This window comes from Saccostrea cucullata, unplaced genomic scaffold (assembly GCF_032062105.1).
Source record: "Saccostrea cucullata isolate Sc308-1 unplaced genomic scaffold, CSIRO_AGI_Scuc_v1 ctg366, whole genome shotgun sequence".
NCBI lineage: Eukaryota > Metazoa > Mollusca > Bivalvia > Ostreida > Ostreidae > Saccostrea > Saccostrea cuccullata.
The window spans coordinates 441,000-466,558 of record NW_026931480.1 but is presented as its reverse complement, the minus strand read 5'-3'; the positions used below and the strand labels follow the sequence as shown (position 1 = coordinate 466,558).

General features: G+C 33.5%; 2 protein-coding genes and 1 long non-coding RNA gene across 6 annotated transcripts in view; 2 read left to right on the top strand and 1 right to left on the bottom strand.

The window, feature by feature from the left end:
- The first annotated feature begins 3,661 nt into the window (after positions 1 to 3,661).
- On the top strand, positions 3,662 to 8,419 carry LOC134232732 (uncharacterized). 2 transcript variants are annotated; one of them, XR_009984837.1, is made up of 4 exons: positions 3,662 to 3,876; positions 5,219 to 5,292; positions 5,832 to 5,955; positions 7,522 to 8,419. It is a non-coding gene; the product is annotated as an uncharacterized LOC134232732 (long non-coding RNA). The 2 variants fall into 2 exon arrangements; XR_009984838.1 differs by lacking the exon at positions 5,219 to 5,292.
- A 1,376-nt stretch (positions 8,420 to 9,795) lies between these two features.
- On the bottom strand, positions 9,796 to 19,943 carry LOC134232731 (DNA-directed RNA polymerase III subunit RPC5-like). The gene is made up of 16 exons (XM_062714718.1): positions 19,870 to 19,943; positions 19,651 to 19,769; positions 15,814 to 15,896; positions 15,399 to 15,512; positions 14,921 to 15,084; positions 14,363 to 14,487; positions 13,944 to 14,035; positions 13,636 to 13,756; positions 13,148 to 13,229; positions 12,589 to 12,648; positions 12,387 to 12,490; positions 11,897 to 12,006; positions 11,145 to 11,635; positions 10,603 to 10,668; positions 10,308 to 10,433; positions 9,796 to 9,929 (listed from the first exon to the last, which is right to left on the bottom strand). The coding sequence occupies exons 1-16, from the start codon at positions 19,924 to 19,926 to the stop codon at positions 9,870 to 9,872; spliced, it is 1,974 nt and encodes a 657-aa protein (XP_062570702.1). The 5' UTR covers positions 19,927 to 19,943; the 3' UTR covers positions 9,796 to 9,869.
- Positions 19,944 to 21,564: 1,621 nt separating this feature from the next.
- Positions 21,565 to 25,559, top strand: part of LOC134232726 (H(+)/Cl(-) exchange transporter 7-like) — a 33,302-nt gene continuing 29,307 nt past the window's right edge. For 2 of the 3 annotated variants that reach the window (XR_009984835.1, XM_062714715.1), the window contains exons 1-6: positions 21,565 to 21,668; positions 22,529 to 22,618; positions 23,053 to 23,118; positions 23,214 to 23,239; positions 24,009 to 24,115; positions 24,475 to 24,584. Coding sequence is in view for 2 of the 3 variants with exons in the window: in XM_062714715.1 (XP_062570699.1) it covers positions 21,621 to 21,668; positions 22,529 to 22,618; positions 23,053 to 23,118; positions 23,214 to 23,239; positions 24,009 to 24,115; positions 24,475 to 24,584 (447 nt within the window). In the remaining variant the exon portion in view is untranslated. Of the gene's footprint in view, positions 21,669 to 22,528; positions 22,619 to 23,052; positions 23,119 to 23,213; positions 23,240 to 23,982; positions 24,116 to 24,474; positions 24,585 to 25,559 lie in introns of all 3 variants that reach the window. The other variant, XM_062714714.1, reaches the window with a different exon arrangement.

Genomic DNA, 25,559 nt, shown 5'->3' with positions numbered 1-25,559 from the left:
AACAAAATACACTGTAGAAATGTGGGTCTTTCTTTCTCTCTCTTATTTTGCAAATCAAAAGGGGGGAGGGAGTGCAGCAGGAACCAGTCCAAGCACCCCCTAATAAAAACGTCCCTGTCAAAGTGTCCCCTGATTTTAGTCAAAGTGCCCCCTAACATATTTTTTATAGAAAAAATACTGCCACCAAATATTACTTTAAGATTATTTAAATTTCCTTGATCCCAGTCTTAGATGACATACAGACACTTAAACTGTAAAGTACTGGGTACTGAGCACATGGACAGTACTAGTAAGTAATTTGATTGATTCATTATCATGCCTGGAGTGATGAAAGTATTTCAAAAAGTCTGTCATATTCTAAAAAACATAATTGTTTCACACTCATGATGGTTTAATTAATTGTGTCAGTGTCCCTTATGCAAAGAATATAATTGCTTTAATAAATTCTCAAATAATTTTATAATATTTTAGATGTTAATGACTAAAATGATTGATCATTATCGAAATAAAATATCTCTTACAGACATGATGAAAAAAAGGCTATAATCTATCTTCATCTTAAACATAGGATATGGAGATAACGAACAATTTTCAATCTCAAAGTCCATAAAACGATACAAAATAGGAGCAAAGCAAACACAGACCTCCCAAACATCAGAGGTGGGATCAGGTGCCATGGAGGTGTGAGCATCCCCTGCTGACCGGTCACACCCACTGTAAGCTCCTTGTCATGATTGTGAAATAATGGAAAAATCCATCGTCAATTCAGTGTATAAATAATGGACTAACAATTTGTATGAAAAATGTCAGTCAGCATTTTAAGATTTACATATTGTAAATCGATTGTAAATCAATTGTAAATCAATATGATTTACAATATGTATATCAATTTGATTTACAATTGTGTAAATCAACTTTCAGTTACTTTTCTTGGCTGTACAGCATTTTAAGTCACAAAGTACATGTAGTATAATTTGATAATAAGGACTTTCAAGTAGGCATAATTCTGCTTCAGGCATAATTTTAGTTTTTAAGTGTCATTAGGGGTAGCTTCATTGCATTTTTTCGCCTCAAATCCCTGCTTGACACAGTGGTTTGAGTGTCTGATCTAGAGTCGCGAAGTAAGGAGTCAATCCTTACATCAAATGTTCAAATCCCACTGTGGGACTTGGAGACGGTCCTTCCGATTAGACTGTATAAACTGAGGTCAGTGTACGTCGAGTGTACAACAATGAAAACTATATGCATCATATCTATCATGTTTGTTTTAGAGGGAGCTAGTGTCAAAACCCCCACCTCCCCACCTGAATCTGTGTACCTGTTTTATAATTTTTGTGATAAACAAATGTATGTGCTTGCATGTAGTTATCATCATGAACATTTAATAAACAGTGATAAATAAGAGGAAAAATAATCTTTTGCAAAGCACTGAATAGCACAATATTATGGCCAACTGATTACTAATTTAACATGCTCAAATCCTATTTATATACACGTACAATTTAATTTTGCAAAATTTGTTTTGTAAACTTTGCTTATATTAGGTATTTAAAGTTATTGCCTTATACTGGAGGGACAAAATCACTTAGAGACAAATTTTAAAGATTTAACCTTTGAAAATGATGAATAACATCTACACCAAATAAATTTACTTTTGGCATCTAACATTTGACTTTTCATATGCAAATTTATATATAATGTTGTACAACTTTTGCCTTCATGTTGATTAACTTTTAACACTGAGCCTTAACTTTCAGGTCTCTTATTCCCCATATTCAAAAGGTGAGTTATTTCCCCTGAAGGGAACTCTTTTACTGTGTTTAATACGCATGCGCTATAAATAAAGTCACTTCCGCGGACGTTCTTGATGTAAACATGTTCATGGTGTATGCCTCTGTCATATGGAAAAATGTTATTGTGTTTGTGAATAAAAAGAAATCTTAACTGATTCGTATTTTTTTTAAATTGCCCACTCATAGTCTCTTTCTGGATTTGTATTAATCTGTGTAGTACTATAATAAGGTGCTGTGTGACCCCCCCCCCCCCCTTACAAAAAAAAGAAACAAATTACTATTAAAATGCTGATACATATTCGAATAGGCCTATTAAAAAAAAACCACAAACAAAAAAGCTAATTTTCGGTAGTGGATGTTCTGCAGACGGATCATCATTATTTACAAAATGTGCGGAACAAATTTTTAGTTATGAAGTTTTTACGAATTAATCTAGCCTGCTGCAGCCATATTTCATTGTATCTCTAGGAATTTTTTGAAGACTGATGACATGTCCATCTACAGTTTTACCTCTGAAATTGCTGCATATACAGCAGTAGTTCGTCTTCCGCTACCGATACCAAGAAACTGCGTTTTTGCTCGATTGTATGTCATAACATAGAACTTTTACTTACAATTAAGAACACATTTGGTGACAATTAAAGGCCTATTTCATTTGAATTAACCGTGTTTCTAGAATTTTCTATTTGTAAAATAATTGATTCACTATTTAGTATTAAAACTTTGAATGGAATTCTAAATGAATAATTTAATCTCATGCGCTCATGTAACGAAGAAAGACTAATTAAAATAGCATCGACCTGAATTCGTGTTACATATGTCGTATAAAGTCTGAGCTGCATTTAATCAAAGTTTTAGTGTAGGATCTAAGCATATGTACATGTATATTCCCGAGTAAAATACACATTTTGTTTTAGATCAGAGAATTGAGAGCAGAAACACGAAATTGATACAATAATTTCCTAGCGTATTTCTCGTTAATTAACTGAAAACAATCTTTTCTCAAGTGTTATTTATTTTTTTAAAATCCTTTCAGTGTAAGTACATGTATTTATTTTTATAAGTTATTCTTTTTTTGCAAAGTGTGTAAATAAACAATATCAGAGAGAGAGAGAGAGAGAGAGAGACTCCGTGTAACTGACATGCATGTACATCTGTGAAAAAATATATGTACCGTAATTTTATCGAATTCACAATTAAAAATTCTAATAATAATATTAATTTTCACAACTTTGGTTCATTTTCAACTGTTCAACCCATTTACATATTCTCTGTACCTGTACGCACGGAGGGGGGTGGGGTGCAGGGTCAAGGGGTTTAGCCCAACCCCCAATTTTTTCCCAATATTACTTTTTCTATTGAAAATGTTCATTGATAGACAGGTTGTCAACCCCCCCCCCCACCCCCACCCCCCCCCCCCCCCCCCACACACACACACACACACTCAGTTTATACTACGGTAAAGTTATATAAGGGAAATGTAGTATTGTATGCCAAGGAACTGGCACTGAAATAAGTATTAGCTTTTTCAACTTTGGGCAAGGTTTTTCTTTGCTTGCCAACTTTTCCAGGTAAGAAAAAAATATTTCTTTGGATAACCCCCCCCCCTTTTAAAGACGATGCTAGGTGCCTGGCTAATTCGTATAGCTTTCTAGAAAGGGGGGGGGGGCTAACAGACCCTTTATAAAATAATTTATTATCTAAAAAAATGCAAACCGTTTCCTTCTTTTAAAATTTTTAAATACAGCGTGTAAGTTGATCACTATTTTGTTGGATTATCGTAACATGTAGTCCGCGGAAGTTATGCTAGTGTTGAAGAGTTCCGATTTTGAGGGGAGATAACTCACTTTTGAAAATGGGGAATATCAATATTCTGAGTCTGCCAGTCGCCTGTCATACCCCTAATATATTGAAACACAGTGGTGGTACAGAGATTTGGACAATCTATCATCTACAGGATGAAGTCATGATCACAAACAAATAAGAAAATCTGTTCAAGAACTTCAAGAAACTGTCCACTGAGACATAAAAAATTGTACAGAGGCTATTTCAAAATACACACAAAGCAGGATTTGTCAAAGTTGTAAGTCCCTAGGGCCAGAGGCTCAAGGGAGTTTCTGATCAAAATTTGTCTGTTGTATATTCGTTTACTTATTGTGAGTATTGTTGCCCTTGTTGTCATCTTTGTATATAAACTTTCACATTCTCCACTGGGCCACTTTCAACCAATTTGGCACAAAGTATTCTTGAACAAGGGAATAAACATGATAAAGGTTATAAGAAAAAAGGTTTAAAGAAAATGCAATGCCTCTTCCTAAGGATAGTCCAGACATGAATGCTGTCTTGACATGTAAACAAGTAGCATATATAGATTTAATTGTTATCATTGCCCTGGAGGATTGGGTACAAAGCCCCGAAAGGTAGGGCGACAAAAGAGATAAAGATTTTAGCTCACCTGAGGAGAAACACTCAAGTGAGTTTCTCTTATCACCTGTTGTCTGGCCCAGAAAAACTGAAATTTATGTGGAAGCATCCTAGGGTAGTGTATATTGTAAATTGTTCAAATCATGAGCCCCAGGGTAGGACTGGGCCACAATAGGGAATCAAAATTTTACATAGAAATATGTAGGAAAAAAACTTTAAAAATCTTCTTCTCAATTAAGAACCACTAGGCCAGAAAAGCTGAAACTTATATGGAAGCATCCTACATTGTCCTAGGGTAGTGTAGATTGTAAATTGTTCAAATCATGACCTCCTGGGATAGGGCGAGGCCACAATAGGGAACACAAGTTTTAAATTGAAAGATATAGGAAAATACTTTAAAAATCTTCTTCACAGGAACTACTGGGCCAGAAAAGCTGAAACTTATGTGGAAGCATCCATGGGTAGTGTAGATTTTAAATTTTCCAAATTATGACCCATGTGGTAGGGTTGGGTCACAATATGTATTACTGTACAGTGGGGGAATGTGGTAAAGAACAGCATGGTCAAAGCTACTCAGGTGAGCGATTTGGCCCATGGGCCTCTTGTTAAGTACATGTATATTGAGTATATTCAATGTTTTGTAGTTGAATATGGAAATTATTTCATGTGTGGGACAGGATATTTTGTCTCATTAGTGAAATAAATTCCATATTATTCAAATACGAAACATTGAATTTTCTGTTTATTACATTTTCTTTGATTTTCCCTTTGTCTACCTCATTTTTGTAATGTAGTCATACGCTACATGATGTCATAGTTGAGCGGTCGATACGTCAGCTTAAAGTGAAAAACATTGTAAACATAAATTTCAGCAATTAACATATTTGGGGAATGTTTGCAGTCTTTATCTCTGTCAGAATGGTTTATTAACTTGTTCTCAGTCTTATAACAGGCCAAGGAATCTTTTTTACAACATTCCTTATTCCTCAATCTTATAACAGGCCAAGGAATATTTTTTACATCATTCCTTGTAATGGAAAGGAAAATCTGGAGTTTTCTCGCACTTCTGGTATTTGTCACTCTGTGAAAGAATATCATTTTATTTAATGAATAAATTACAGTATTTCACTGTTTAAAATGTAAAATATAATAAATTGGTTTATCTAATGTACATCTCAAAATTCTCAAAACACAAATGAATTTTTTAGCTGTAAGTGCTTTCTGTTACTTCATGGCTTTTTAATTCAGGCAAATACAAAATTCAGTACTGAAGACAATACCGTAAATCTGGAAATGTTTGCTGTAGATGAATTTTTAGCAAATTTGCGAGTTCATTGCATTCGCAAAAATATTTGTCTTAAAAATAAATTACCAATAAGAAAATGTAAACAAAGCAATGGTTATTCGCAAAATTTTGACACGTAAAAATTAATCAACACCATTTTGACCCGAATTCGCAAAATAAAATTGATGTAAAAATTTCGAGATTTACGGTATTCTGAATTGATAAATTTATTATACATGACCTTCTTAACTTCCTTGACATCAAAGAATGGAAACTAACATTATAATACACACTATTTCAAATGCCTTAATATTTCACTCTATTTATAGGTGTTTTTAACAAAGAAGGTTTAAAACCTTTATGGACATGGATTTTGAAACTTCTTAAAACTCTGGAAGGATGAGGAAAAGGAAACTGGCATTGAAATGGAACATGTTGGACAGGGTAATCACGGTAATGTTGTTGATTTTGAACATGCATGCAAAAATTTGGTATGATATTGCATATTACAGTGTATATTAAGATAAGTTCAACACATGCATTCATTAACTGACATGTATTTAAAATATGCCCTTTGTCCACAAAGAAATTTTAAAATCTTTTTATGAGGCTGATTGTATGAAATGATAGATAAATCGGCAGAATGCTTCACTTTTTTCTTATTTATTTAATTCGAAAATGAACATATGAAGAAAATGTACATGTCACATTGGGGAAGATGTTCAGTATTTTTGAATTGGATGTTGGAATTTGTATCTCAAATGGGAAGATAGCTTTTCAAAGAACATTTAGGTTTTGATTGAGATCAGCAATTTTCTTCAAGAATGATGCATTTGATATTACTATTAACAAATTTGAACAACCCCTTATTATTCAGAACTTACAAATACATGTACATTGTACTTCTGAAAACTGATTCTTGTTAGGTACATTCATATTTGTCCCAAACCAATTGAAGGCAAAATATTTTCAGGAGAATGGTTAGACTAAATGACAATCTCATATTCATGCAAAACTTTGCACTTTGCAGTCATTTTTGCAGATTCAGATCTGCACATTAAAAGGAGTGGATACATGAGTATTTTTTGAATTAAAATCTGGAATTCCTGACAAGATATGGCACAAATTAATGCACAAAAAATTCCTGTATCCACCCCGATATACTACTCCGTGGGGATCTGGGTTAGAATAGGTCCTCAGCACCCCCTTGCTTGTCGTAAAAGGCGACTAATGGGGCGGTCCTTCGGATGAGACCATATAAACCGAGGTCTTTTGTCACAGCAGGTGTGGCACTATAAATATCCCTCCCTGCTCTAAGGCCGTAAGTGCAGGGCATAGGCCTAAATTTGCAGCCCTTCTTCGGCATTGGTGACGTCTCCATATCAGTGAAATATTCTGGAGAGGGACATTAAACAGTATACAATCAATCAATCACCCCTATATACTGATTTGACACTGGCTGCATATTTTTTTTACACAGAAATATAATCTGACTTAATATTGTGACTTCTTTTTTGAATGACCCTCACCTAGGGATTATAGTCACACTTTTCCTGTGTAGAATGTTTAACATGTTAAAAGAAAATATGGTTGTATTTTACTTTCATTTGACATGTCTCAGAGAAGCATCATGGTCCATATAGCCTTATAGTCAATTATAAATCTGAGTACATTTTACACAATTTATTGTGCGATTATTTTAAAAGTTATTAAATTTTATGTATACAACAACAGACTGATGTGATATGCTGGAAATTCCTTATTAAATGCAAGGAATTCATTATTGCAATTTTGCATGTAGCATCACTTGCAAAATAAAATGTTTCACTTTCATTTTTATGGTACTGAAACCCATGCACATTTTCCTTATCAACCGACCATTCACAAATATATATTCCTGCGATTTAATGTTTTTAAAAGCTATTTTGCAATAATAAGTACTCACAAAAAATAAGGAATCTGCAGTATGTACATGTATAATCTTTGTATTGATGTTTGATTTTTTTTTTTCAAATCCAGATCATGCATTTATAAAAGATGACAGCATATCAGCACTACCTTAAGATTGGAGATGAGACCTTGTATTTTTTACACAGAAAATAAAGAACAGTTGCTGAATGAAACAGATACTCACAGAAGCAAATGTAATGAGCCCAAAATAATGGTGATCAATTTTGAATGATTTTATTCTCTGGTTGAAATGTTATTGAAATGATACATACTGATCCAATTTTAGAAGTGGTTGACAATGAATACTAAGTATTTTGTTGTATATAAGTATAATGGCTTATTTTAAAACTGTATAAAGCTTGCAATGATTATATCAAATGTAATGATTTTGTGTAGGAATCAAATTTTTTTAAGGATAAAAGATGTAATTTTTTTCAATCAGAATTTCCTAAAAAGACTCTCTAATGTAAATACATGTATGGATAATAGAAGATTATAATATTTTCTTTTACTGTCATTGAAATACTGTAATAATGAACTGCAATTTTACACAAAAAATGTTTTAACATGAAAGTTTCAAATTTCAAGGTTTATGAAGTTTGAATTGTGGCTCATATTGCTTTTTATTGAACTATCTCCCTTAACCTTAGATTTGTTGTGCATTCTATGTTATAAATTTAATTTTGGAACATGGGAAAGGTCTTGTTTTGAACTCTGTTGATTTTAATTCAAGCAGAGTAAATGTGTTTAATATATGTACCAATCTGATTAAAACCAGATCCTTGATCCGCTCCTTTGTTTTTTTATTGTCACTACCTCGTGTAGCGACAATGAAAAAACAAAGGAGCGGATCAAGGATCTGATTTTAATCACATTGATATATGTACATGTATGTCTGTGAAAATAATTGATCTTCCCTCAGAGTTATTTCCCTTGTTCACAGTGTAAAAAAAAAAAAAACTAAGAATGATATATGCATGACTGTTTTACAAAAAGCAAAGAGATAAATTTATTTTATATGTCCTCATTGTGTCCGGAATCTGCTTTTCTTACACGTATTAATGATGTTGAAATAAACTGTGATAATATTAAAAAGTATTTTTATATCATTGGAGCTGTCGCCAGAAGTGTTTGGCTAATACAGCTAGGGGTTTAAAATATTTCAGAGTGAGATTAAAATACAGAAATATGTTTTATATGGTAAAACATATATTTAGAAAACATCTTGTTGGATCTTTTTTCAAGTATGATCTCAGTTAAAAGGAACTGGATCCAGTTGTATCAATATTTAAACTGTTGATACAACCAGGTCCTGGGTGTAAAAAGAGCTTACATGTACATGTATATGTTCTAGATATTTATTTAAATGCTTTTTGGTCTATGAAAAAGGCACAATGTGAAGAAATGTGAACATTTTTATCCAAACTTGACATTGGGGGCAGGGATATACTAAGTATGTGTAAGAACATGATCAAATGACACCTACATGTAACAGTCAGCTACATTTAAAGGGGTTATGTTTTGAAGTATGCTAAATCATTCTAGGTATTACTAGGAAATTAGATTTGTGTGTGTGTGTGTGTGTGTTTTCATGCATGTTTTTTTTTAACAACCCCCCCTCTCCCCATCCATGCCTTCAATAAAAATATCCTAAGTGTTCTGGAAAATTTATTAAACCCTAGAGATAGGGTTTAAAATAAAGAAGTATGAAAATGGGAGAAAAAAATATTGAGAGGCAGGATGGATGGGTCTCATCCTTCCTTTCCAAATAAAATGAAGTTGTGAAAAAGAGAAGAACTTGTGTTTGTTTCAAGGGGGGGGGGGGGGTAATTTCCTGCATGTGTAACCAACTTGACATGTTTAGGGATCCAGGTTTTGAGTTTCTGAGTCATTTAGATTGCATGTAATTCATGATCAGTACTCATAAAAAAATATTTTTGTATCATTTAATATTAATTTAATATATACTTATAGCACTAGCTCTGAAATCCAAATAACTCCAAGCCCCCCCCCCCCTTCCATGCCCGGATGGATTTATTGGATAATGGAACCCTAAGTATTAAATGTTCCTGAACCATGATGACGAAAATCTTGTTAACATTTGATGTGTATCTTTAACTGTATAAAGGAATTGCTCGTAACTGGTTTGTCAAGATCTGAGTTGTATACAGAAAAAACAGACTATAGGTGTAAACACTCTCCTTTACTGCGAACCTAATGACCTTTGACTAGTTCAAGAGAAACCACGTGATGTAAATTTAAATAACAATAACATTAGTAGGGGTGTCTATGATACATTTCTCAATATTCCTTACATTCATTTGAAATTAAAACTGACAAAGGTTTATCATCTCATAATTTATTACAACAACAGTCTAACAAAAGCAAGATTAAGTACAACTATAAAACAGCCGGGGTCATGTGGCAGGAATAGTTCCCTTCAACATCCAGGAATTGCCTTTCTGACCACAGTAGTCCTGTAAAAGATAAAGACCAGCATCTTACTACCCTTTACACATAACGAAATTGAATGTACATTTCAACAATCTCTGACGGGAATCTGAAGAAATTTCTTTTTGTGACTAACAACTTAATATTTTCATTTACCCAGTAGTCAAGGTAGTAGCTGGCCTACCAAGTAAACTTTAAATAGAGAATGTTCATTTTTCAGCTGTTGCCTGAAAACTTACCTTGAGTAACAGAATGTTTACAGCTGTTGCCTAGTAACTCTCCTTGAGTAACAGAATATTTACAGCTGTTGCTTAGTAACTCTATTAAACAGAATCTTTACAGCTCTTGGCTGGTAACTCGACTTGAGCAACAGAATGTTTATAGCTATTGTCTTGTAAACTCACCTTGAGTAAGAGTTTTGTGTCCTGTTCTGAGAGAGTTAACCCACATTGCTCCTCTACCAGCTTCATAAACTGTTTCCTGTTGATTTTATGACTAGAGGTAAAGTAGTTCAACAATACGGCACGGGCCTGTTAAAACAAAACAGAAACTGTATACCAAGACATATTCGCTGTAAAATAAACACACACTCAATTTGAAATATACAAAATAATAAACTTTAAGACAACAGTTTTTATAGATATGTAAACTTGTTGATAATTTCAAGTAATACTAAAAGTAGACATGGTAGAAACATACAGGGTCCAGTTTATCTCCAGTTTTTGGTAAGGCGTATATGGGTTCTTGTTGAGAATTTGGTGGCCACTGCAAAGAACACACTTAGATATACACTATCATTACGAATACAAATAAATATTCTGCACACAGTATCACCTATAAATGGTAAGACATATATTTCCTCAATGCAAAATCAAATTTCAGTATCATAAAAGGATGTTTTCTTCACTTTAGATTTGTTTTCCATATTAAAAAAAGTTCTTCTTCCTTGGAACAGTTCTATGGTATACAATGATACTGGTATATTTTTTTTTACTACTAGATTTACATCTATGAAGCATTTTCCTATCTACTGCATGTACATGTACAACATTGTGACACACAAGTCATCATGCTTTTTAACTCTGCATATGAATACAACTGAACACACAATAGGTGCACCCCACATTATTTTATTTTTCTATAATCAATGCTTGCAACCATCATATCACCTTAAAATAGAAACAAACTTTGCTATTTTTAATATTTACAATAGTACTTATCTTTACTTTTGTGAGACTGACCTGGTTTTGTAGTAGCACCCCTCCCACTTTCAGGGCCGACTCCTCCAGCATTTTATCCGACACCCCTGTAGCCAGAATTTGTCCTGGGGGACTCTGAGCCAGATGCATCTGAAATAATCTTTGAAGTTCACTTGCACTAACCACAAATCTTGTATTTAGTTTCTCCTTCACAAAATTGAGGATTTCCAGTTTAAATTCGGGAGAATCGGAGGAGTTTTCTCCCTTGGTAGTATCACAGTTAGAATCAGGGGTGACCTCTAGGGTACCGTTAAAGTTTGAAAGTTTAGATGAGGACACTTCCATTGGCTCCTCTTTCCTGGAAGAAAAGTCGTCATGGTTTTCTAGATCCTGTTTGATGGCATCCATTTCAGCGTCACTGTAGTCGGACAAAGACCGACCACTTAATGTCCGTTTTCTGCGGGTCCCTGTTGAGGACCTTGAGGAGTTTCTGCGTCGTCTTGCTGGCTTTTCCCCCGGTGAAATGGGTGGTTCTTTAAAATAAGTTTTGTTCACATTATTTCATAAGAATATTTCATAATCAAATATTCGCTTTTTCTTTATAAAGAACTAAAATATTGCAGCATTGTTTTTCATTAATGAATAATCCATGTTTGAATTATAAAGTAAAATTTGTCAAATGTTTATTCCAATCAGAATTGGAAATTTTGCAAAAATAACCCTCTTGCAAAGTCTTCTAAACAAAACTAATAGCTTTGATTATTTTCATTTTAACTACATGTATACCAAAGTACCTTTGTCTTTGAACTTCTTATCATGTTCCTTGGGGATTTTCAGAAGTTTGGCCAGACCCTGGTATTTAGCTTCCCATAACATTTTCTGTCTTTGAACAATATCTGGATACCTGTTTTTTTTCAGAAAATTACATCTCTATTGGCAAACATATTGTATACAGCTGAATTTTGACATCTTGAACTCTGATATCTCAAATGTGATGGATATGTTGAAGTGATTATTATTATTTATTAAACATATGGCATATTAACCTCTATATTTCAGACTTTCGGATATCTGTTTTTTCTTGGTTCCAAGGAGTTTAAGAAAATGAAATTTGACTATACATATTCACTGGTTTTAATATAATGAAGCTGATGATAAGTTTCTATGAAAGTTTATTTAACAGTAAAGTTAAAAACTATAGAGACTGTGAGTAGACTCAAAAATAATACTAGTAATCCTTTTCACAAGTATTTTCTTGGTTTTAAATGGTATATTTCACCTTACCTGCATGTAAAATCTAAGTCATATGTAAACAGGAATTCCCAGCCACAATTGACTCGAATATGTGAAATTTGTTCAAGGATATCTTTGACATCCTCAGCTGGTAGCTACAATATAAATATATTTATTTCATTTACAATTTTGAAATAAAGTGCAGAAAACATGAATAAAAAGATTACAAAGAAATTTGAATGCAGCATCGTACCTTGACAATGGAAGCTATATCCTTTCTTGTGACATGTCTAGACTGGGTGAACCTCCACATCTGGGGAAAAAAACAACAACAGAGAAATATTTACAAGAACTGAATCTCTCAAATTTAAAAGTGATTAAGTAAGTGCATTCAATACTGTTACTGTAAAATCACATATTTTCGTGGGGTCAAAATTTCGTGGTGTGGGTAAAAACTCTTAGCTTGTGGGGATTTGAATTCGTGGATGAAGAATGGTTCAGTGGTTATGCATGTAACATTTTAAATTTCATGATGAACATGAATTCGATGGCCTCTTCATACCTCGAAAAGAATGAAAATTAAACCCCCAAGAATATTTGTGATTTCACAGTGTATGATAATATAATATTCATTAATGTATAAATAATTCTATTATGTAATGAATTTTTAGTCTGGGTGAATTAGAACACTAATGATGCTATCAAAGACACTACAATTTTAGCTCTACTCAGTTAAATACAGGTAAAATTATTCCTGAAATTTCAGTACCCGGTAATTTACCACAATAACTATCTCTACACTAAACACTTACCACATAGTCTCTACCTCTACAGAGATGCTCTGCTGACACACCACTGTGGGGACTGGTAGCCTCTTTTGGATACAGAATCTCACTGTTCATAAAAGTATAATATGAAATTCAGTATGTATATTTCATATACCCATATAAACATTTAAAAATTGTTAATCAAGTGTTGCATAATTAAGAAGAGAGAGAAAATCCCATCCTCAAAATTGGAGTGCTCACCATCTGAAAGACAAATTAATTACTAAGAATTCTTTAAAAATCAGTTTGGAGTGCATGGAAGAAAGTTTTTCTCAAAATAAAAGTCCACTCACAAGTGAGCATACATCATTTTAAGTGACATCATAATATTTTTCAGATACCATTATGAAGACTCCTTAATTTTCATATTCAAATAGTAAATATGCATACATGTTCCTGACAGTCTACTTGGGTAAAACATTCACTGAATTCATTTCAAAAATTCATTTTCATATGACATTTATTAGACTAACCTTTTGACAACCCAGCAACCTTGAACTAATACTGCCACCTGTTGTAGAGATCTGAGAACAGCTGTAGCGTCCACACCTTGAGGAAGCAGTGCCAGCAGCTGGCTAAAACGGATTACTTTGGCTGAAGAATTTACATAAAATAGAAATATTAAAAAATATACCCAGCAATACGCAATCCACAGACATTTTTAAGATGTAAATCAGACTCACTTTCAAGATGACAAACACCAGTCCACCTGATATGTTAAAAATAGAAAACTTCTACACAATTTTGCATCACTGTATATGTACAACACATTACTACTCACCATTTGTTAATAATGTTTTGACTTGGTCCTGTAGGGGCATGGTTCTCAGTTGTATCAGAGACAACACATTACTGGGCATTGCAGGCATCTCTCTGTTAATAATATTGACATAATCTCTTACAGAAAACTGTGTCTATGGACTTTATCATACATGTACCGGTATATACTTCAATCTACAGTTATTTACTGCATTTAATATTAAACCAATTCAACAGACTAAAATTGATTTCAATACACCTGAAATTCAATGAAGGCAATTTTGAAGAATGAAAAGCATGAGAAACCATTACTTCAATCTAATTCATACGAAATTACTTTACCATGAGTATTTAACATTGCAATACATTACAACGTTAAAGAGTGGATTATATAAAATACTTTGGTTACACACATCAACTTAAACTATTGAGAATACTTACTCTTTTGCTTGGTCTGTCTCAGGCATGAGGGCCTGTAGGTATTCCCCGGGCTGTAATTGGAATTCTGACAACTCGTCACCCTTCCCAGCATACAACTGAAGCCTCTCGGACTCAGCCCTACCACTCTGATAAATCAACACAAAAATATTAAATAACAAACCAATATACTCATGCAGAGAATGTATAAAACAATAGGATTAAGCTACCAATTTTTCATATATCGATCAAGTCATTATATTTAAGTATGGAACATCCACAAATTAATATAGCATAGATGAAATTTCATGGATCAAAAAGAGAACAGGATTTTGCCAATATAAAGAAATGGTACTGTTGAATGTTGATTATGTTACATCTACTGTAAGTGCATTGCCTCCCTTAATAACTCTCAATATAATTACTTATCTAAAACACTTGAATATCTCAAGGGTTTTGGACAGCTCTAACCATATTTTAGATTTCAAGGGTTAAACAATACTTCACTTACATATGATATGCTTACTTTAGTTACATGTATATAATTACAATGATTTAACTTCTATGATAAATAACACTGACACTAATGCTGTGGTAGTTGAGGGGCTGCCAGGCCTCCTCCTGCTGTTTTTTCTGGAGATAGTTGAAAGAGGCCATCCGGCGAGCTTTGGCCTCCTCCGATTCCTGCTGGGCAAACTTGACCGTGACCGGCTTCACTTCCTCCTCCTCATCCTGGGAAGACTCACCTACAACAAAAAAAGCCCTTGAGCCACAATGCTAACCTGATTAACCTTGATTAACTTTGACTAAGGTTCTTAATAGAACTGTGGCCTCATTAAACACCATTGGGCCTTAATTTCTTTTCCAGAAGATTTCCAGATTTTTCAATGTAAAACAGATCTCCTGTTTTAGCCCCACCTAACTCCGTATGGTCTTGAAAGAGGATAAGGCTCTTCATTTAAACAAAATTGAATCTCCTTCCCATGGCCATAGATGCTTTGTGGCAACTAGGTATTCAGTTTTAATGAAAGTTCTGTAAAAAAAAAAAAAAAAGACTGACCCCCATCTCCTGCTGGACCCACTTCAGATTTTATTTTTAGATCTGCTCTGTCCAGGTAACTAAAACTGGGTCTCATCTGAATAATGGCGTTCAATGGAGTCAAATGTAGCTCTCCTGTAAATAAACAACATAAAACATACTGTGATACACATAGTTAAATCATTCATAATATTTTTCACACATTTATTTAAGTCTAAAATTTACTGAAGATTTTGTTAGAAGTAAACAGCAATACATGTTATAAAATTGGGGGGGGGGATTTAATACACAAGAGTTATGTCCATGAAAACAAATTTAAGGATTACATTTTGGACTTGGCAAAATTGTATAGAATGGGTATTAAATCTTAGTTTTCTAATGAAACAATACAATGAATAAAATCAGTTATATTTTACAATTTAAACTGTCAAGTTACCATCTTTGAAAATTCCTGCAGCATATCTGCCAGATTTTTCTCCTGTAGAAACTGAGGTCAGCACCTGCTTATCCATTTTGTCACTGAAACAAGCATTGCAATGCATTAGGTAAATACATGTGATCCACCCCTAAAAATAAACATGTGATCTACTTCAATCTTGTCATAATTAACATTATTGTAGTATTTCTTTAATTTAAAAATTACCCAAATCACCCTTCAATTTAAAACATAGGTAATCAGAGATTACAGAGCTCACCTCAACGAATGTTGTCTTTAAATAAGGCAAATTCACACAATTAACCAACAAAAAGTGTACATTCCAAAAATGAAAATATTTAAGCAATTTTGATCTGATACTTTGAAATAGACCTACATAAAAAATTTAAACTAGTTCTTCTTCATGAAAATGTAATCAAAATCCAGCATATGAAGCAAATTTGAGAATTTTCATCTCTTGATGAAAACTTTAACCTGTTCACTCAACCAGAAAATGTAGGTCAGATTCAGCATCCGAAGCTAGCCCGGTAGTGTGCATCCTTAGATGTATCATCCATTCAAGTTTGGTCAACATAGGGCTTATAGTTACTTGGAAATGAAACCTGCACCAAAAACTTTAATCTGTTCACTCAACCGGAAAATGTAGGTCAGATTCAGCATTTGAAGCAAGCCCGGTAGTATGCATTCTTAGATGTATCATCCATGCAAGTTTGGTCAACATAGGGCTTATAGTTACTTGGAAATGAAACCTGCACCAAATACTTTAACCTGTTCACTCAACCAGAAAATGTAGGTCAGATTCAGCATCCGAAGCAAGCCCGGTAGTATGCATCCTTAGATGTATCATGCATGGAAGTTTGGTCAACATAGGGCTCATACTTACTTGGAATTGAAACCTGCACCAAAAACTTTAATCTGTTCACTCAACCGGAAAATGTAGGTCAGATTCAGCATTTGAAGCAAGCCCAGTAGTATGCATCCTTAGATGTATCATCCATGCAAGTTTGGTCAACATAGGGCTTATAGTTACTTAGAAATGAAACCTGCACCAAAAACATTAACCTGTTCACTCAACCAGAAAATGTAGCTCAGATTCAGCATCCGAAGCAAGCCTGGTAGTATGCATCATTAGATGTATCATCCATGCAAGTTTGGTCAACATAGGGATTATACTTACTTGGAAATGAAACCTACACCAAAAACTTTAACCTGTTCAATCAACCGGAAAATGTAGGTCAGATTCAGCATCCGAAGCAAGCCCAGTAGTATCCATCCTTAGATGTATTATCTATGCAAGTTTGGTCAACATAGGGATTATAGTTACTTGGAAATGAAACCTACACCAAAAACTGCACCAAAAATGTTAACCTGCTCCAAAAACATTAACCTGGTCATTCCTTTGCTGAAATTGCAGCATCTGAAACTTTGACTGATACAATGAAACACACTAGAACCATCTTCCATGCATGTCTAATCAATATAGGACATAGAAGTACTTAAAAAGAAAACTGCTCCAAAAAACTTAACCTTAACCTGGGACGCCGACACCGACGCCGACGCCGAGGGTATTACATAAGCTCCCCCAACTTCGTTGAGGTGAGCTAAAAAATCAAAATTTTCTGTTTTTTGAATACTAATAAGGACAATTTCAACAATGTTTAATAAACACTTTTTATGATCCAAAACAATCTATTTTTCAAACAAGAGGCCCACGGGCCTTATAGGTCACCTGAGTATCATGTAACAACTTTCCAGCGATTGTATTTGGTTCGTGTTTTAAGCCAAAAGCCATGAAATTCACAAATTTTGAAAGAGGCACCATTGCTTATCAAAGGGCAGATTTCAAAGCATTAATTTATTTTATTAGTCAAAGTGCCCCCCTGGTACCCCTGACCCAGCAGCCCTGAAATTATCTATTTTGACAGAGGCCCCTTTCTTCATTATAAGGCCAGCATTTTTTTTTTTAGGTTTAGTTATGAACATGAGAATAAAAAAGTCCCAAAGGAGAAGGAAAAAAAAATTTTTTTTTTGATAAATCAATTATTAACATTTGTACATTCTTTTTTTAATGCTATCCTAATAGGCTCCTTACCACTGGACACATAATGCTTAAAAATGGGAAAGTAGAACATTTAATTGCTTATTTCATCATCTGTCAGTTTGGGCCAGTTATATAAATTTTGTGATGTTGATCAAAATATATTTTAAAAAATCAATTCTTTAAAAGTCTTTCAATATATCTTCATTTTTTTAATATGTGTTAGGTGAATGTGTAGACATTGTTCTAAAATTTACTTGATGCCTAAAATTATAATTCCTATCATAAAACAGACAGGGAGTATTGGGGAGTAGGGTCAACATTTTTTCAATTAAGTGTAAAATAATTTTTCTGGCTGATACAAATGATACTACATGCCTGTATATATTTGTATATTCTTGCCTTTTAATAGTTGAATTTTTTTTAAATTTCTTCAGGTTATTGTTTATTTCTTCCTCAAATGGACTTCACTTCTCCCATAGTTTTATTCATTGCATCTGATGCATAAGCAACCCTTTTCCGAAAAATGGTGCTTAGACTGTAAGCTATAACAGAGACCTAAACAATGTCCCTGGCAATATGCAATAGCTACCACGGGCAGTTTAAAACCTGGGGGAGGAAAATAATTTACAGTTACTTTTGAAATGAATACATAATTATCTCACCAGCATGTCATTGTGCAACAAAGTCGTCAGCATTTTATTTGTCCTTTGAACGGGTGAAACGTTTTGAATGGCACTCTTATCGATGAATTTTACACTAAACCAAGCTATCTTCTAAGATCTAGCTTTATTTACCCACCGTTTCATCGTAAAACCGGAAGTGCGAGTTCGTAAATTTGAAATCTCGATCCCGACTCAAATTTGACATCGGAAAGAAAAAAATTGTTTTATTTTTTTCTGAAAATTCAAAACCTTGAGCGGAGGGTTTGTAAAACTGAAAATAAAATAAATCCTGGCCTTAAATATGTAATTAGATCATTAGCATATTAAACAGGAGCAAAGAAGAAGATGTTCAAAGCATTCATGCATTTCACTATATAATCATTAGAGCCCCACCCTAAAACAAGAACCCCTGACCCTGGGGCCATAAAATTCACAATTTTGGTGGAGGCACTCTTGCTTATCATAACTATGTACTTAATTAGTTTATTTAATACCCAGGAGCAGAGAAGAAGATTTTCAAAGAATTCATGTATTTTCACTATATAAACAATAGAGCCCCGCCCTAACACCAGAACCCCTGACCCTGGGGCCATAAAATTCAGAATTTTGGTAGAGGCACTCTTGCTCATCATAACTATGTACTTAGTTGGTTTATTTAATACCCAGGAGCAGAGAAGAAGATTTTCAAAGAAATAATGCATTTTCACTAACTTCTTATTTAGCCCCGCCCTAGCACTAGAACCCCTGACCCCAGGGCCATGAATTTCACAATTTTGGTAGAGGACTCATTGCTGATTACAATCATGCAAACAGTTTGACTGCTTGATGTCCAGGAGTAAAGAAGAAGATTTTTAAAGATTGCATTAATTTTAGTGGTTTTGGCCCCACCCCTCAGGCCCCAGGGGGGCAGGGATCATGAAATTCACAATTTTTGTTCCCCTTCACCCATAGATGCTTTGTGCCAAATTTGGTTGAAATTGGTTCAGTGGTTGCAGAGAAGAAGCTGAAAATGTTCAAATGTTAATGCACGACGCACGACGAACGACGCACGACGACGGACGAAAACAGATAGCAATAGGTCACCTGAGTTTACTCAGGTGACCTAATAAAAACTGGATATATTTCCATTCCTACCTAGAATACATTGAATCTGATGAAGAACCAAAGGCACCATCAACATTCAATGCAATCTGTTCTCCCTTGCTTCTGGCATAATGAGGACTCCTAGTGTTGATCGTTGCTTCAATCTCTACCTAAATTACATAGAAAAATAAAAATCATTAAGTTACTTTAAACTCAAGTCACATCACTGTAGAAGAAATAACAGAAATAGTTACTTTACTTCTCACTCACTTTCTTCTGAACTGGTTTAACTCTTGCAGTAAGAATGTCTACATCATCATAAGTCATTCTACCAGGACGAACAGGGTACTAGAAAAAACATAGGTAATCAGACATTAAAGAGCTCACCTATATTGTCCTTAAGTAAGTCAAAGTCTTACATTAAACTAATAATCTAGGAGTGTACATCCCAGAATCATTCATCTGTAAAACAGTGATGAATTCACAGATTGACCATTGCTTGGGAAAGGTTTTGAAACAAATTTTTTCTATAGAAAAATACAGGGCGCTTTCACAAAAATTAGGTGATGCCTTGACCATTATTTGGGGGCGGTATTTTTCACTATAAAAATATGTTGGGGGGGCGCTTTGACTAAAATCAGGGGACGCTTTGACTAGGACGGTTTTATTAGGGGGGCACCTTGAATGGATTTCCATATCATATAATCTATATTTTAAAGCTAACTTTAAAGATATGCATCAAATTTCACTTGTCCTACCTGCAGTAAGTATAATTTATCTGCAAGACTCTTGGAAATGAATACATCAATCTGAAAATAAAACATATGCCACACATTTTACTAATTTTTAACTATATCACATGAAAACAACAAATGAAAACATCAATCTGAAAATAACGCATAAAAGGTTTATCTGTGCACTTTATTATTGAATCTCAAGTAGAAATGATGAATCAATCATGAATTATTTAGTATGAGAGATAAAGAAAGATGTTAGACATTTTGGATGTAATGCAAAGGCCTAAAGAAAAAAAGAACAAGATAGGGAATATGATCGTTCTTCCTGATTGCAAGCTTTCAACAAATCAGAAACACTTTCACTAAATGCTTTACTTCAAAAAAGTATTACAAGTACATTGTAATAATTGTGTTTCAAATTTACTGTTTTAAAACATTGATGTTTGCGTTTTTTTTTTTTTGTCTTGTTTTTGGCTGGACTCATGAAATCGTTTGCAGACTAGTAAAAGTTAAAAAGCACTAGTCTGGCCAGACCAAAGCCTAAAAATATTAGTGTCGAACCCTGCTAAGTTACAAAGTATCAGAACATTGGTAAAAATTAATAAACAATATACATATATTTTAAAGATAAAATTATTGGTACAAAACTCATGTCATTATGAGATACAACTTAATTAATGCCCTTAAAGGGAGTTGTTATTTCATCTAAATGTAATACTTTTGTTTTGATTTTTAACACAGCGAAGTGCAGACAGGGTGATGGCATGTGGTGCAATAACTAATTTCACCTAAAACTATAAGTTCACAAATCTTTAATTAAATAGCTCAAAAGAGATGCATTTTACAGTAATGCTGACTAAGGTAAAACCCTGTTATACATGGAAACTGAAAAATAAAAACTTAACAAGCTAAAATAATTACCTCATGCAAAACCGGGTCGTCTTCCTCCGCCATGTTGAACGGCATGTATCCCTCAGATAAGTCGCCCTAAATATTGTCGATAAAGTATTGTTCAATGTCAGTAATTTAACTTAAGTGGGTTAAGATATCATCTATTTGATCTTATTTTGAAGATATGGATTAATTCTTAATAGAAACATCAAACCATATGGTAAAGTTATGTCTTCGAGAAAATAATATACTTAACACGTGAAACAATCTAGAAAGAATTGACTGACTCTCACTTTCATTTTTCGGAAGTCCTTTGAATTTTTCCTAGCATAATTGTTGTAAATATTATTCTTGGAATAAGGAAGCAAAACAACATATGATTTTCACGTGATCATGGACGATTCAGAGACAAGTCCGCTGATTAACAGAAGACCTCATTCAGTATGTATTTCAACACGTCTATACTATTTATATACTGTTAATTATTGCTGAAAATGGTGAGTTCATTCAACTGTTCAAGCTACATTTCATCAGTACTATATATATCAGTATATCAGAATCATCAGTGTTCAGAGGGTGTTGTGATTTGGACGAATTATATCAGGGACCTTGATTATCATGTATTATGATGTCCTTGATAATTTTTTTTTTATTTATTCACCAATCAACTAAATCAAGGGCCCTCTGGGAGCATATGCAATTATAGATGGAATGTTCCATCGTTAAAATGATAAATGTCCTACGGACCCGGTTGTGTGGGCTTTTACCGAGACACAGTTAGATTATTTTAACTAATACAATTAAGAAACAAACAATATATTCATGACTGTAACAATGCAAAATTGACTTGATCCTCACTTGTAAAAGCTCTCAGATTTGAAATACAGCCAGGTATAGTTTACCATGAAATATAAGCATCACATATGATATAATAATAATACAATATGAAGAAAAAGAAATACCAAGCTCCTTTACACTGCAATGACCAGGCGGATAATAGCAACAAGTACATGTAATATATAATATAAGCACGATAATGATTATCGCTTAATAATTTATGACTACATCAGTACATGTCAGCAACATTACCCATATTGTACTTAACCAGCCCTAATTATGAAGTATCCAGTTCAGTAAGCCATTGTAGCAGTACAATACTAGCATTGTTTATGCTGAAATGCTGAATATATATCAAATCTTAAGTTGATCCTGAGGTTTTAAATGATGAACATGATGAAATATGTCAAATCTGAAAGAAGGTTGAAATTAGAAGATATATTTTTATTATTTTATTCTTCCAGGTAATTAATCAATCAAGTGAGGAAGATGAAGATGATTCTGAAAATAAACTTAATTATACAACAGAGAAGGTCCTCTCTGGGGAATATGAGGTCTGTATAAGATACCCTGTAAAGCCATTGACATAAACTTAACTTAATTTATAACAAATATTCTAATTAGCTGACAGTTCCATTGTATTAACTATGTTTCAATATATAATAATGAAAGTAGATTTAAAATACCGTATAAGTAAAATTTTTAGCGAGGATTTAATTTTGGCATTATTAGCAAGGGTGCTGAGATCACTAAAATTGAATATCGCTAAAATTTAATTGCGATTTAGTTGTAATGGCTTCATTAATGAGCTATTTAATATCGCTAAAATTACTTCTCGCTAACAATAAAATACCCATTTTTAAGAACAAATTGCTAAATTTGCGTCTCGCTAAAGTTTCCACTTACACGGTATATTTTCTGTTTTTGTCATTTACATTTTTTCTACAATCCTCTTTTGTCTTTAATGATAAACTGTGTTATATTACAGAGTTTGGATTATGATAATTGTGAAAATGAGTTATATGAAATGGAGGAGAAAAAGAAGTCTGTCAGGGTAAGTACCCTACATTGTACTGTTTTGTGAAAACAGGAATGTTTTAACGACATGAAATGCTTATAAAGTAATTTAATAAGTCTTTTGTTTGACAGGACATTGTGGTGATTGAGATGTTAAGGTGGTTAGTCATGTTTTTTGTTGGAGTTCTGTTTAGTAACTTAAGTCTTCTAAAGTAATTTAGTATTGTTAAGTAACTTAATATGTCTTTTGTTTGTCAGGACATTGTGGTGATTGAAATGTTAAGGTGGTTAGTCATGTTTTTTGTTGGAGTTCTGTTTAGTAACTTAAGTCTTATAAAGTAATTTAGGTATTGTTAACATGGTTAAGTAACTTAATAAGTCATTTGTTTGACAGGACGTTGTGGTGATTGAAATGTTAAGGTTGTTAGTCATGTTTTTTGTTGGAGTTCTGTTTAGTAACTTAAATATTCTAAAGTAACTTAGGTATTGTTAAGTAATTTAATAAGTCTTTTGTTTGACAGGACGTTGTGGTGATTGAAATGTTAAGGTTGTTAGTCATGTTTTTTGTTGGAGTTCTGTTTAGTAACTTAAGTCTTCTAAAGTAACTTAGTATTGTTAAGTAACTTAATATGTCTTTTGTTTGACAGGACATTGTGGTGATTGAAATGTTAAGGTGGTTAGTCATGTTTTTTGTTGGAGTTCTGTTTAGTAACTTAAGTCTTATAAAGTAATTTAGGCATTGTTAAGTAACTTAATAAGTCATTTGTTTGACAGGACGTTGTGGTGATTGAAATGTTAAGGTGGTTAGTCATGTTTTTTGTTGGAGTTCTGTTTAGTAACTTAAGTATTCTAAAGTAACTTAGGTATTGTTAAGTAACTTAATAAGTCTTTTGTTTGACAGGACGTTGTGGTGATTGAAATGTTAAGGTGGCTCGTTATGCTTTTTGTTGGAGTTCTGACTGGACTGGTGGCCAGCCTGATTGACTACTGTGTCATCAAATCTACAGATCTCAAGTTCAGCATCATCAAAAAATGTATCCTTTGTTTAGGGTTTCTTTTCTTGCTGTGTTAACCATTGAATCAAAATTAAAAGAAGAGTTACAAGATGATACAAAAGAGAGGTTCTATGATTGTGATCAGTAAAAGTATATACATGTATATAAAATTTCAACAATTGACCTAATTTTTCCCTCATGGCTGTTATGCCTTAATTTTCAAAAAGCAACTAAAATGTCAAATAAAAAAGTTTAATTAGATATACTTTTACACAATAAAAATCAATCAGCCACCATGTATGTATTATTCATAAATTTTATGATGATTTGATAAATTTTTGTATGTTTAGAGAGCAAGTACAGTGTACCCTGTTATTTTTCTTAACGTTGACCTAAAGATATAGACAAATGTGTGGATGACCAATGTATGGAGATCCCCCTGTTTGTCTGGGCAGGGATCAATGGGGGTCTGGTGTTTGTTGCAGCAGTTCTGACAGCCTGCTTTGAGGTAAAGATGAACTGTAAATCAATGAATATATTAATGAATATGCTTTATTCTATATACATGTATGTTCAAAATACTCATATTACAGTAAACCAACTGTTATTCAAGTCATATTTAATTTGTGATTCATCCTTTTGAAATCAGTCAGTGATCATTACTTTTCAAGGCTGAGGAAATATTCTCCATGAATAAAATTCAAAATAAATGGTTTGCAAGTATTAATATTCACGATTAAAATTAGGTTGCAAAATTCATGGATATTACTAACACACAAATAAAAGTCGGTCTACAGTATACATCCATATTAACATGTGATTTGGTGGTTTGTAATTAATGTATGATAACATGCTTGATTATTATACCCCACGCAACTAGTTGCGGGAGGTATAATGTTTTTGACCCGTCCGTCAGTCAGTCAGTCAGTCAGTCAGTCCTCTTTTTTTGTCAGCGCAACTCCTCATAAACCGCTGCACAGAATTTCGTCAAACTTTGCAGGTATTTAGGACACAATGTGTAGATGTGCATATTACCAGGAAATTCCGATTCCATTATTTTTTCTTAGAATTTCCGCACAGCAATCCTGTAGATTTTAACTTAGGCATTTGGCCATACCTTGAATATAGAGATGAACAGTTTGTCAGCGCAACTCCTCATAAACCGCTGCACAGAATTTCGTCAAACTTTGCAGGTATTTAGGACACAATGTGTAGATGTGCATATTACCAGGAAATTCCGATTCCATTATTTTTTCTTAGAATTTCCGCACTTTTTAACTTAGGCATTTGGCCATACCTTGAATATAGAGATGAACAGTTTGTCAGCGCAACTCCTCATAAACCGTTGCACAGAATTTCGTCAAACTTTGCAGGTATTTAGGACACAATCTGTAGATGTGCATATTACCAGAAAATTCCGATTCCATTATTTTTTCCGGGACTTTTCGCACTTTTTAACTTAGGCATTTGGCCTTACCTTTTA

Bases quoted from the DNA above. Each gene is read 5' to 3' on its own strand.
- LOC134232731 (XM_062714718.1), bottom strand. From the start codon at position 19,926: ATGACTTATGATGATGTAGACATTCTTACTGCAAGAGTTAAACCAGTT. The intron at 15,513-15,813 runs GTAACTTGACAG...GTTTATTTACAG, and splicing joins TGCAGGAATTTTCAAAGATG to GAGAGCTACATTTGACTCCA. The intron at 13,230-13,635 runs GTTAGTCTAATA...TTTTATGAACAG, and splicing joins GGTTGCTGGGTTGTCAAAAG to TGAGATTCTGTATCCAAAAG.